This window comes from Sinohyriopsis cumingii, chromosome 7, assembly GCF_028554795.1.
Source record: "Sinohyriopsis cumingii isolate HCF-2022 chromosome 7, ASM2855479v2, whole genome shotgun sequence".
Taxonomy (NCBI): Eukaryota; Metazoa; Mollusca; class Bivalvia; order Unionida; family Unionidae; genus Sinohyriopsis; species Sinohyriopsis cumingii.
In genome coordinates this window covers 92,593,225-92,606,287 of record NC_142967.1, presented here as the reverse complement: position 1 = coordinate 92,606,287, position 13,063 = coordinate 92,593,225, and the positions used below count along the sequence as shown (strand labels likewise).

The 13,063-nt window shown below is 36.6% G+C and overlaps 1 protein-coding gene across 3 annotated transcripts in view; it reads left to right on the top strand.

Moving 5' to 3' along the window:
- The first annotated feature begins 199 nt into the window (after positions 1 to 199).
- Positions 200 to 13,063, top strand: part of LOC149795716 (uncharacterized) — a 143,679-nt gene continuing 130,815 nt past the window's right edge. For all 3 annotated transcript variants that reach the window (XM_089965610.1, XM_089965609.1, XM_089965608.1), the window contains exon 1: positions 200 to 330. In XM_089965610.1, the coding sequence (XP_089821736.1) occupies positions 327 to 330 (4 nt within the window). In that variant the 5' untranslated portion in view covers positions 200 to 326. The remainder of the gene's footprint in view (positions 331 to 13,063) is intronic.

Sequence of the window (13,063 nt, the reverse complement as noted above, 5' to 3'; positions counted from 1 at the left end):
GCAATATGTTTATTTTTAAAAATAATTTGTTGTTTTGTGAAAATATCGATTTTAAGGCACCATAGTCTGTAATACAGAAACTTTGAATCTCGCAGGGAATGGGGCAATTCCCTGTTCGACTCAAGGCTCTCTGACAACTTGGCCACCCTATCCTTTAATGGAATAGGTCAATTCGGCTATTTACAGACACAATCATTGAGTCGTTTCCTGTACGATCGTAAGAGAGCACTTGTGGTGATTCGTAACGGAGGTTAAATTTTCCGGATTACTTATCTATAATGTGTATATGCTCTTGAGGTGAAGTTGATTTCTCCTTGTGAGACAATATGGGTAAGCTAAAAGAATGCATGCAACTTGTGGATACCGGCAAATCGATCGTGTCAACAACATGCCTTCACTCATATCGAATACTGCTTTTTCCAATGTAGAAATACAGTTATTTTAAATATGTTTTATTGTGGCTTGGTAGATACGCGTAAACACTCATAAATGTAACAGATTCAGTTGGCTTTTTTATTTGTTCTTGTTGAAAAAGGATTAAAATGCAAATGATTCGTTGTAAATGAATCCAAGATGGCGGTGTTTTGCATCCTATAATATCCTCTGGTGAAATGAATGTGCTGTGCATTCTCAGCGTGTTTATGAGTGCATGGATGTTGGGGTTAGAATTTGGGCAAGTGTTGAGCGTTTAGGTGGATATAAAACGAATGATTTGCAGGCGTTGTCACAGCTTTATAAATTCACGAGAGCTGAGTCAGTAACCCGTTTGTTAACCTTAATTTTGTTAATTATAAATCAGATAAGCTTATTATTATCTTGAGCCTTGTAAAATTACAACAACAAAAAGCACGAAGCCTGGAAATATTTCCCCCTCATATAAATAGTTCTGAACATGCTAGAGGTACTACAGGCATCTATTGACCTTTCCTGCCTTTATACCGTTCGGATATCAAACTTGGGGTGGGTCAGGTCAGAGGAACTCGGATCTGAGATAGAGATGAAATAATCATAAAGAATAACAGTGAACAGATATTGTCAGTGATATGTATTAGTGTGCTTACACAGGAGCACGATAATGGCTATATTATGTCAGTTTAATGCTCCAAACTGTAAATATAAAGAATTGCGCTGTAGTATTCACACACCATCCTGTTTGTTTATAAACACCCTCCCCTATTTTAAAGACAAAAGACTCCAAAGATATTAAAATTAAACAGAACTTAGTCATTTAATTTATTGATTTATATGCTATGACCTTATTGCCAGGGAGCCACAAACACTCAACTTGTTGGCATTTTGAAGCAAAATGGAGTTTATTAGCAACGTGTGATTTAGCTCACCATCTTCGATAATATCAGTAATTCTATACATTTTAGTGTTGCATCTCTTTGAACACACATATGCAAGAGTTTTTGCATTTATTTGTTTAGTCTGATTTAGAAATATTAATTCTAGACATTGTGGTTATAGGATGTAGATAACAGTCTTTACTGAAATAGACTATTCTGGAAACCAGAAAAGAACAGTGAGCCATCTGTCTGCTTCTTTCCTAAGGAGCTTCAGTTTAGTTTGTAATGCCAGTAAGTTGACATTGCTAGGGTCCACTTTGCAAAAGTTAGGTTAGAAATTATAGATCAGTGAATGAATGGACTAAGTTTTGTGCATTGTTTTAATATCTTTTATGCTTTTCATTTTTTAAATTGGTAGGGGGTACAAACAGATGGGAAGGTATGTGATATTATAACCTGTTTTTGAAGATACAGTGTTCCAAATGAATATAAATATATTATACTACAAGATAATAGGCAAAGATGCTAACATTATGTAAAATTTTATGAACTAAAAAATAAAACTAAAAAAGATTTAATCCTTTAAATATGGTGTTCAAATTTCTTTATATACACTGCATTTCTTCAAAAAGTTAAAGATTTTCTCAGCTGGTACATCATCAGAGACATTCCTTAACTGACAAAACATGAAAAAACCCTTGTATCTGGGTGCAAGTCCATGCACCTGACAAGAATGTGCACCTGTGTCAATGGAAATTGGAAAGGTATGCACCCGGTAAGAAAAGATAATCTTCTTAAGATTTTAGAATGACGGAGTTCATGAATTTCCTGGTAGGTACTGTCTGAAAGAATGAGGTGTCATTCTCCCATCTCTTGGGGTGTCTAGTCACTTCTGGTCCCTGATTCTGTGATTGGATGTCGAAAGAAATCATATATTATACTGACCCGTGGTATTGATAGCCTAGTTTATGTTGATTGAACTTGCTATCATGCAGGATGGACTGTACATATTGTACAAGCTATACACTAACTTTGGGGCTAAATGTCTCAAATCGGTTTGTGTAATTTGTATGCATGTAAGAATTAATTTGTGCATTTTTTAGTCACATTTTCTGCATAGACTGCACAGATATGCTGTGTATGACAATCACAATTTATTAGGTAAGAATCTAACCTTACAGTTAAATCATATCTGAATAAATGAAAGGCATGACCAAGGAGCTGTTTATTGTGTGACAATTTCAACATCTTATTGCTATAGTTAATAGCAATCATTCAGTTCCAGCCAAGGAGAGTGTTGTTGTTTTCATCTAGTGTAAACAAATGCATCACAAGAAGTGACTCACACCTAAGTGGCCTTGATTTGTTTGACAGCACATGGCTGTTAGGCTATACAGAGTAGGGTTACAACAGTGGATTGAATTGGGAAAAATGCCACCATGAAACAGTAAAAAAAGCCTCGAGTGATTAGGACACAATAGTGGAGTTTGTAGCAGTGAAGGGAATATATATTTTTACCTTAATTAATACACAATGGCAGATCAGCATAGGCCAACAATGTAATCTGGGTTGGGTGAGAAAGTATTTGGGGGAAGTTTTATATTTGCCAGATTCCAAGATAGGACTGTTATAAATGCAATCAATTAATGAATACAGTTACTGTACCCCAATCTTAAAATATTTGCAGATTATTAGATTGTGTTTTCCAAATCTTGTAATCCCTGTTGAACATTGTGTAGTAGCATCACATGCTGTATTTATGGGTTTTTTCTTACATACCTCTAGTACTAATATTAGTACCCTTACTCCTACCTGGTGGACAGGGTACTAACATGAGCATATAAGTGTCAATGGAGCAAACCAGGTGTGATTCACACCCGGTGCTCTTTTAGCTTAATATCAACAATTTGAACATATTCCATACATATAATCCAATAAATTGAGTAGTCATCTTATTTATTACCGGAAGTATCGAAAATCATTGTTGAAATAGTTGTAAAATCTAGTTCACCTTTTTTTATCCGATATTTTCATTTAGATTGTCCGCCATATTGGTTCAAATAATGATTACTTCCGTTCTCAGCCTCGTTTGTTTGTGTGCCATATAAGGACATTGAGGCCTTATTTGGAAACGTAAACAAGTCGTAGTAAAATTATGGCACGGTTTGAGTCAGAAATTCTGTGCATTAAAAGTAAATGCGGTTTATCTGCACCTTTGAAATTCCAACAAGAAGCCATTATTCGCCACTTGATTGATAATAACATAGCGTTGAATATCCAGATGTGGTCTGGCAAGTCTTACTTAGAATAGGGGTCAAGGCGAGGGTCTCGCGTTATCAGTCATGTTGGACACTGTGAGGTTAGTGTAACCATGCCAATTTATTTTATTGTGTTAGGGCTTAATATATTAAAAATAAGCCAAACTTCTTTCACAACATGCTGAGTTGTAATATAGCACTAAGCAATTGGTCACAGCAACATGTTATTTTCAGAAAAGACTCCTCTTTGTGTTTTGTTGGTTCTAGATGAAAATGATACCAATCTGATGTCCAATATGAAAGTAATGTTATCTCCTACCAGAAGTCTCGGAAATGCTTAATCACACGTGTTTGGATGCCAATTTTTTATCTGGGATGCAGAAAATCACGCAGTAGTCTTCCATACACATGCAATAGCTGGACGGCAAATTCAAAGGCTTGCCACTCATATTTCAACCACCTGGCGTTTGGGAAATTATTTTGATCAATTTATCATTTTAGCTGTGCTAAGAGAGAATTCATTGGCGGAAAGACCCCTAGATGTACATGTTATTGTAAGAGTACATCAATAGAATATGATGCAATAGTTGGGTGGCAAGTTCAAATAAATCGACTAGCTGCTGTGGTGGGAAAATGTGCTGATATTTATTTAGAGGCAGAAAGACCCAGAGATGTACATGTGTATTAGAGTACATCAAATGAACAACTTTAGCTTTAATTATTGTGTTCATTTCCAAGTGTAGCCAAATAAGTAGTGCATGTGACTTTGAAAACAAGATACATTGAAACTTAGACAAAATACAGTTTGCAAATTTGGATAAATGTTTTGGGGTTAAACAGCAAATTGATGAAGATTGTTATGAGATTCAGAAAAGTGCTAAAGTTGTTAGAACTGATAGTTCACATGAAACACTAGCTAGATGTAAGAAAGTGTGTGATGCCTAGCTTAGTGTTTGGAAAAAGACCTTTTTCCTTGGACTGACATAATTCAGTCTCACCTTAATGGACAAACAAGAGCTTGATGTCAAGTGGTGTAAACAATTTGGAAAATTAAACTCAATGGCAACCATTGGTTCTTCTCATCTGGAAGATTAGCTACTTCAGATACGCCCAATATGCTTCTGGTAGGGGAATGCAACTTATGCTGGTGGGACTCCAATTTTTCCCCAAATATGAGTCCCAGACCACATGTTTTAAAATCCTAGCGAGACCTCTTCCTACTCCTCCTGAATGGAAAGTCATTTTGACATTGGGTTTTCACCAGAAGACTTGATACAATATCTAGTTGACCCTAAATAAAAATGGTTCTGATCCAGTATGGCTGCCAGAGTGGCCATTTTGAAAATCATGTAATCAGTACTCCTGAATGGATGAACATATCAACATCAGGTTTCACTTTAAGGCTTCTTATGATGTATAGTTGGCCCTAAATCAAAAGGGTGCCATACAGACACAGCGGCCATCTTGAAAATCATTATTAATGGTCATGTTAGCATGGGTTTTCAATGAAAAGTTTCTTAATCTGTCTGGTGAATTGTTAACCATCATGAAAATCTTATTGTCAATACTTCTTGATGGCTGGTCGTGTTTACATTGTGCTTTGACCAAGAGTATTTTTGATGTCTAGTTGGTACTAAATAGAACTGTTGCCAGTCAGAAGTCAAATATGGCCACCATTGCATCAGTATTGAAAATTTATTATCATTGTTTGTCCAGAATAGAAAGTCATATCAACATCAGGTTTTCACCGAAGATTTATGATACCTTGTCCTGAATGAAAATGGTGACAATTAGATATCCAGTATGTCCACCACAGCAGTTAATATCAAAATCTAGTTATCTCAGAAGAATATCAGAGATGGTTTCAACACTTGGAAGTTAAAAGGAAAAAATTGGAAGTGTTTTTGGAAGAAATGGTGTTATCTTGAATTGCTGTAAATTCTTGTATGCAAGCAGAGTATCAGTCCCATTGAGGGACTCTTGTTTTAAAGCCTGGGTCTATTTCTGAAGAAAAACTTTGATATCAGTATGACACATTGGTTTGAAATTGCCATGTCTTAGGTTAATGTACAAACCTTGTCATTTATTATATATTTGTCACAAGGTGCCATGTGTTAGATGGGTTTAACCGTTCAGTATCAAGTTTGCATCAGTTACCTGTGTAAAAAAACAAATAAAAATACCAAGGTCAGCTTCATTTATGTTATGCTCTGGACTGATATCACGGATTCAAAACAGGCAAAAGCAATGAATAATTTATGCATGTTCTCCACCTTGTTGCAATACATATTTCAAAATGAATTAATGCTACATTTCATTGTGTGTTATAGACTATGTAAAGCACTACATGTATATTAGTGAACTGCCCAGCTTTGCTGACAACATTAGCATGTGAATATGATCTGTGTGTCTCATGCTCCAGACATATTGATTCAAATCATAACCAACAACATCTGCACTATCCAAGGGTCAACTACTCCATTCTGTTACACATCAACCTTTGGCATATGTAGCAAGCCAAAACAGTGTTTGCTGCTGAGACTGCTTCCTAAAGAAATTGATCCAATTACAAGTACAGTTAGTTGTACATTGCTCATTACATTTAGCTAGAAAATAGGTGTGAATAATCATAAAATGTCACATATCAATTACTCCAGTTTTATCCTCTCTTACAAAGTTTTTTTAAAATTTGTAGTCATACATGTGGTCATTATTGGAAGTCTGACTGTCACGGTATTGAAAAACAGGTCAAGTAACAGACTTTTGATTGTTCACTTGAACTGCTTGCTGTGGACTGTAACTCTTCAGCAGCAAGTGGGCACTAGTTCAAAACACTGCTTTGGATACATGTTCAGTATATACCCACCTGTAAGTCCAACTGCAAACAAAATAGATCCTAATCTGTTGTAACATAATGTGCCTACAGATAAGGGTCTATGTTCTACTGATTACTCCTTACAAACTTCACAGATCTGCAGGCACTTTGTGAACGCTGATCTGGGTCTGTGCAGCGTGCAGTTGGACGTGTCTTAAAAGGGAGTATATATGGTATATATGCAATGGGTCAAGGTTGAACAAAGTTTTTTAATGACCTTTGGCTACTGTAAAACTTTCTTCTCATTGGAAAGTCTTATCAGCATAAGGTTATCACCAGAAGAAGATTTCTTGTGGTGTCTGCTTTGTTCTGAATGAAAATGATGCTGATCTGACTTCCAATATGGCTACCAAGGTGGACATTTTTAAAATGTTGTCACTATTCCAGAAAAAATGGTCATATTAACATAGGGTTTTCATCAAAAAACTTCTTATGATATCTAGTTGATCCCCACAGACATCCAATATGGCTGCCGCAACGGACATATTGAAAATCTGTTAACTAAATCTCCAAAGTGATAGTCATCTTGGCATATGGTTTTCATCAGATTGTCTTTCAACCATGTCCAGTTTGCCCAAAATCAAAATGGTACTGATCATGCATTGAAAATGGTTGTCTCAGCAGCAAATTTGAAACTCTTGTAGCTTAAGAATATCACATTGTTGGAACACTCAGCAAACTCATTTCAGACACTAGATCGTAAACCCCCTCCCCCCGGCCTCCCCAAAGAAAATAAAGATAAAGTTAGGTCTTTAATAGTGAACTTGCCTGTTTTTTTGTGTGGTAAGTGCCAGATGCTTCATTGATGTCATAGCTGTTTCAGTATATAATATATCTTCTCAGTCTTTGTGGTAACTTGGTGGCTTGGGTTACCTTGGTTCAACAGGTCTCCTACTGTTTTTACTAAGTATACCAGCCATTAGTACTGTAGCCAGGAGTTTGCAGAACAAGGTAACTTCAGGTGGTTATCTCACCAGAATGAATCCCAGTATGCTATAAGACAAAGATATTGTAATCCTGATTTCATGTTTTACAATCAAGGCACCACGTTTTATGGAACACTTTTTAATGTATTTTGGTGGTGCATGCACATATTATTTGGTAAGTGTAAATGTATTGTTAAAGAATTGAATGATGTATTTTAAGATGATGTAAATCGGTATGTGAAACAAAATTACGACTTTTGAGTTCCATGGGGTGATGAAACAATTTTGCTACATGTATTTAAAAATGTTTCTGGTTTCTTTTTCTTCTTTTTTTATGATGGGTGATATCCACAAGAGATAAATTCAGTTCAGTTCTCTTTTTCTTCCATCGTCTGTGGGTGGCTAAGGAACTTGATTCATATTTCCTGGGTGCTAAAAAAAAATCTTTACTCTGCTAATGTATCATTAAACACCAATTATGCGTTAAAACTTTACATTAAATCAGATACCCAGCTTTAAAATATAAACTAGAACAGGTGTTTATTGTTAAAGGCTAGAATCATCTTGCCTGCATAAATGAAATTAAATACAAGACAGGCAGTCGTGATAGACTGTGATTGGTGTTTTGTTGTGCAAAGGTATGGTATATTGTTAATTTAAAGTGCACAGAAGGGAGAATACCTGTATTTAGAGGCAGTTGGGGAACTATATTTTGTATACTTGTCCGTTTGTGACAGCATCTGTTGCATGTAATTTTCACTGTGTTCATCCATTTCTGAATGGAATTTATCCCCTCAGGTTGACAGGGTTTTGATAAGAAGTTTAACACTAAAGCTGAGGTATGTAAATTACTTGGTACATTTTGATAGCATAGACATGAAAGTATAGGGCATACAAGTACCAGTTTCGAATAGAGCTTTTATTACCAGAGAAATGGTGACTCCAGCTAGGTTGTGCAGATAAAGTACAATATTGAAATGGGTACTATCTACTCATTTTACATGTCAGATTCTAAATAAGTGCTGATAATATGTGATTACACTGAAATTAGACTAAACTTAGTAAACATGATTAGGACATGTACTGCAGATGTGGTTTGAAAGAGGACATGTACATTATATTAGATTAATCACTATGAATGACATGGCCAACTACAGTTTATTATCTATCTGTACAATACAATAGGTGACAAATGTCACAATGGCTATCTTAAATTTGTTTTGTTCTTGCCTTTTGCAACACATTGAAGGCTATATTGTGCCACTGAACATAAAAGTGCTTGTCCAAAGACACGCCATGTGGGCAGATCCATTGGTGGGAATCAAACTCAACCCTTTAGGTCACAAATCTAATACCTTTATCGCTGAAACATTGAAGTTCCCTATCTTGACTTTAATGGCAAGAGTAAATATCTTTGTCCAGTCAGTAAATTTGTTATTGTGCATGGTTCTTGAACTAGATGAGATGCATATATATCTAAGGAGACCTGGCATTGAGTATCTTGACATACTTTGTTGTTGTATTTCTGTGTACTATGTGTACATTTATTACAGAATGCTTTAATGGACATTCAGTGTGGGTAACTGTTACCAAAATAATTGGAGAAAGCTTGCCAGTAGTTTCTTGTGGGTTGGTGGTTCTTTCCTGGGTTTTTCCCGGGTTCTTCCTCCACCATTAATACTGACCACCATGTATAGCCTATCATGTGCTAAAAAATGGCGTTAAACTCTACAACAACAACAACAATACTGACCAGTCCCAACATTATCCTGACACCAGGCCGACCAGTCCCAACATTAACCCCCGATGCTAAGTGCCAAGTGAGGCAGCTGCTTGTACCATTTTTATGTCTTTGGTATGACTTGACTCGGGTTTAAACCTATGATCTCCTGCATCTGAGGCAGATGTTTTAACCATTAGGCCACCAGATCGGTCCCTAAAGTAAATGGAAAATGTTTGCTAAAAACTTTATTTAACACATTAACCCCTGGAGGTTTTTGTCATTTTCACCTGAAATTCGAATAGGAAACACATTTTGAAAGCTATTTCTGAATACATCCTAATACATCAACTTCCAGGTATTTTCACCTAATTCCTAGTTGTGTTAAAAACGTCGTTTTTCATTGACTATTTGGCTCGCGCATGAGCAGAGGGGTAAAAGTTGGAGTTCTTTTCTTTTTTTGCTTAACGGACCCATTATTTTTGTATTGAGACCACTCTTTATTCCAAATGTCCATATTTTCCTACTTTTTGCAAAGGTTCATCTGTCTGTTTGCAGTTCATACTGGCCTGCCGTAGATCCGAGACCAAAAAGTCTAAAATCCAGACACAAAATCTGATTCTGACCACAGGCAAATTTTGGGTGGGAAAAAATTGGGTCCAAATAATGTATTTTGTAATGCAACTAGAACTTCCAGATTATTTGGTATCATTGTAGAGCTACATCTGTCTACCTTTCTATAATACCACCCACTTTAGTGTATCTACGTGACCTTGACACTACAGAGCTCGGCAGTAGGCTACTACCTCTTGCCATGTAAACTCATCGGCAGGGGTTAATGTGTTAAATCAAGATATAGCTAATTTAGGTTTGCATGTTATAAAGTGGTACTCTCCATTTGAGCACTGTTACATTAGCAACATTTGGTGAACCAAAGCAGGTGGTATTACAAAAAAGGAGAAAAATGTAGTTCTGCAGTGATACCAAATAATTCAGATCTTTTGCTTATCGTACAGAATAAAAACAATGTTTGAGAGTTTGAGACACTATATTTTTTAGGCCTAAAATATTACTGGTTTCAGAACTGGAGTTTGTGCTCAGATTGTAGACTTTATGGCAATGGATCTAAAGTGGTCTGTTCCTAACAGTACACATACAGATGGGCATTTGCAAAAAAGTAGGATACATTTCAAATTTGGAATAAAATAGGGGCCTGATTATGAAAAACATGGGTCCAATAAGTTACAAAGAGAGAGTCAGATTTTCACTCTTCTCCACATGTGCAAGCAGTTTAGCCAATAAACAATGTCTTAGAAACAGAAGTGTTTGGATACAATCAGAATTTATCCCCAAAATGTTTCCTACCCCCATTTCAGTTGAAAATGTGTAGAATCTCCAGGGGAAAATGAGTTAATTTCAAACCATTGCTTTGTATTCTGGACTATGAATTTTATTAACACAGATATAGATGCAATGTCGCAAAAGAACAATGAAGGTAAACTCAGTTTTGGAAAAGTAATCGAGAAATTATCCCTTACAAAAGATGGCAAATTACATTTTATGTTTAATAAAGTCGTTTTGTCATATTTTCAGTTTTAACATGTTACGCAAGGTTGTAGAATCCTTGCTTGATATTCAAGTTTTCTTTGAACCATAACAGTGGGTGGGTATTAGGGTTTAACACAGTTTTTTAACACATGATAAGGCTGTTCATGACAGCTAGTAGTATATTTTGGTAGAGGAAGAACACAGTAATACGTAGGGAAGAACCATTCACCCATGGGAATCTAATAGCAAGCTTTCTCACATACCCATGTTGGCTGAGCTGAGACTCAAACCCACATAGAGGTGAGGTGTCAATATTATGTAAAGCTGATCACCTAAAACCATCAGGCCACATGTAGCTCCAAACCCATAACAGTAACTACAAAATATTACAAAGATCTTTAATGAGTTTGGCAGTCATAGACAACATCTCTCTTCATAATTGTATTATCTTAATGTAATGATAATGTCAGCTGAACATTCCATATCTAAATTTCCATCTTGATTGCTATTATTTGCTAGCATACATTTATGTTTTACAGCTGTGCCTGAAGGCATTGTGTATCTATCTATTAGTTTAAAGGAAAATTTTATTATTAGCGCAGTGTATTGCTTGCTTTAAGTTGTGATACAGCATACATGTACTTGTATATCATGATACATAGGTGGTGATACCTGTGTTGAGGGGCTTCGAGTGATCTAAAGCGCTCACCATTACGGATCATTGCTGTCTCATCTCTCTCTGCGTGGGTTTGAGTCTCACGCTCGGCCAGTGTGGGTATGTGAGAAAGCTTGCCAGTAGCTTCTCATGGGTCAGTGGTTCTTACTCCACCGTTTATAATGACCACCTTGTATAGCCTATCTTGTACTGAAAAAAGGCGTTAAACCCTACAACAAATACAGCAACAACCTATATTACACCTGGGGGTCACAAGGAAAGGAGATGGGCACTATTTTAAATGGTTGAAACTCTAACAAGACAAGGGTAATGGAACTCTCTGCCTGGAATGTTTACATATTAATGAACAGATATACCAGAGATAACTTTTACATTCAGTATCTAGATAGCAGTGCTGAGTGAAACTTGCCAAGCTGAGGAAGGACAACTCACTGAAGTAGTAGCCTACACATTCTGGAAAAGAGCGACATGAAGCTGGTGTTGGGTTTGCCTTTCACAGCTATTAGTAAGCTTACAGATCTTGCAGATAACCCTTTTTTGGATAAAAAGCACCAATCACCTACTAAGACCAACGAGATCAGGGACTAATATTGTGAAGACTTAGTCTCTTACTGCAAAAGTACTGAATTACAGAATCACCAGTCAGGTGACATTGGACAAAATGGCTTGGCAAATGCAACATCAGCAGACTCCTCCTATAGAGGAAATGTGCCGATTGTGACCTCCCAATCCCCAACATAGTAGCAGGCCTGCCAAACCCAACAAGATGTCAGGGATACACGCATGCTCTGGGAACAATGTGAACTCGAGAATGCCAAAGATAGCCAGCGGCATCCATCAGAGACTCTTGTGTACTCAACTGCATACAGAACCGTTGGTTACAATACATGTAAACATCAACATTGGTGTAATGTCGCCCTTCTAGTAAGAGGGGTGGTTTTTTGGATCTGGCTGGCATTATGTAGAGGATGATCTTCCTCGATTTTATAGCCTGGTGGGAGTGGATAGATAGAATATCAACAGATAACTGAGCAAGACTTTTGGTAAGAAATGATGTAATACGAGCCCCCTTAGACAAGAAAAATAGCAATTTAACCAATATTATTTAATAGTGGCAACTCCAATTCAATCTAACTTATGTAAGCAGAATTTAATAGCAGTGTCCACTTCGGATTTATTTCATCATAACAGTGAGTGGTAAAAAGAACTCAATGTCCATGACTGATTGTATCACCTTCCTCTCTCAACCCATGTATCACATCTTCCTATTCTGAATGCTTCATCTCTTTTCCGGACTTCGTCTTTTATTCTGAACATGTCATCTCTTTTCCAACTTTTGTCTTCGGACTGTCCTGTCTCTCACAGAAAGCTGTTTCCTTAACACATTAACCCCTAGCGACGACTTTATGGGGCAGGAGGTAGTAGCCTACTGCCGAGCTCTGTAGTGTCATGGTCATGCATGATACACTAAAGTGAGTGGTATTATAGAAAGGTAGACATATGTAGCCCTACAATGATACCAGATATTCTGGAATATCTAGTTTCACTACAAAATACAGATAGAAAATCCTCATTTTTTGGACCCGACTTTTTTTTACCCAAAATTCGCCTGTGTTCTGAATCCGATTTTGTGTCTGGATTTTAGACTTTTTGGTCTCAGATATAAGGCAAACCGGTTTGAACTGCAAACAGACAGATGAGCCTTTGCAAAAAGTAGGATAAGATGGGCATTTGGAATAAAGAGTGGTCTCAGTACAAAAATAATAAAATA